Here is an 819-nt window from a genome sequence, read left to right as displayed (position 1 = left end):
CACATTAATGAAGGGCTCTTGAAGTACACTGCTTACACTGCTAAATAATGAGCACATATACAATCAACCCTACGCAATGATAGTGATTTAGTCATACAGAAAGAAATTGAATGATTTACAAATCTTAGTCACGATCCAGCTGGGCACATACAAATTAGTACGTCACTGCACATTCCCTTTGTACTTCTTTTTTTTTTTATCATGGAACTTCTTCACGTTTATTCGCGATATTCCAGACAACGAAATAGTGTTTGTTGAATCGATTTGATTCGTCCTATTTTGTTGGTGGGTCATACAAATTATTTTGCAAATTGTTTCGGATGTGATCATTTTGGACAAATTGAAGTGAAAATTTAACATTTATTCGATTTGTCTTTTTCTAAGTCTTTTCTTAAGCATAATTTTTCCATGTGGGAGAGAACATGCATGACTTCCGTTGAACAGTTTGATATTTTGTTCCATTTTCCGCCATTACTAGTCCAGAAAACATCAAGCACAATAAGTTCAGGATGCAGAACCATGTCTTGTTTGCATTCAATACTGGATCTTCCTTTGTCTTGCTTCTAATCACTTTTGGCGAATGAGGCCTTATTAACTCCTTCCCTTTGATACGTTCTTTTAGTTTCACATTCTGCTTAATCGATATTACTTTTTCCATTTGCCACAGTGTCCTTTCCAGGTTTTCTACAATTGATGGAAGATCTTTGCTCTTTTCTGGTGTTGAAAGTTGTATTAATTCATATAGTACAGTTGCCAATGGGATGTTCTATGATTTCCGAATTTTTGTTCAAATCATTATCACTGAGTAATTTTCAGGAG

At 34.8% G+C, this 819-nt stretch overlaps 1 protein-coding gene across 1 annotated transcript; it reads right to left on the bottom strand.

Annotated features, from left to right (window-relative positions):
• Positions 1-391: 391 nt before the first annotated feature.
• Positions 392-766, bottom strand: LOAG_16117 (hypothetical protein; the record flags this gene model as incomplete). Its single annotated transcript, XM_003151606.1, has 1 exon — positions 392-766. A coding segment is annotated over one exon (375 nt), but the record flags the coding sequence as incomplete, so codon positions are not given.
• Between the last annotated feature and the right edge of the window lie 53 nt (positions 767-819).

The sequence above is a fragment of the Loa loa genome (genome assembly GCF_000183805.2).
Source record: "Loa loa unplaced genomic scaffold supercont3.4142, whole genome shotgun sequence".
NCBI lineage: Eukaryota > Metazoa > Nematoda > Chromadorea > Rhabditida > Onchocercidae > Loa > Loa loa.
Note: the sequence above shows the minus strand (reverse complement) of the source record. Positions and strands in the feature narration are given on the sequence as shown.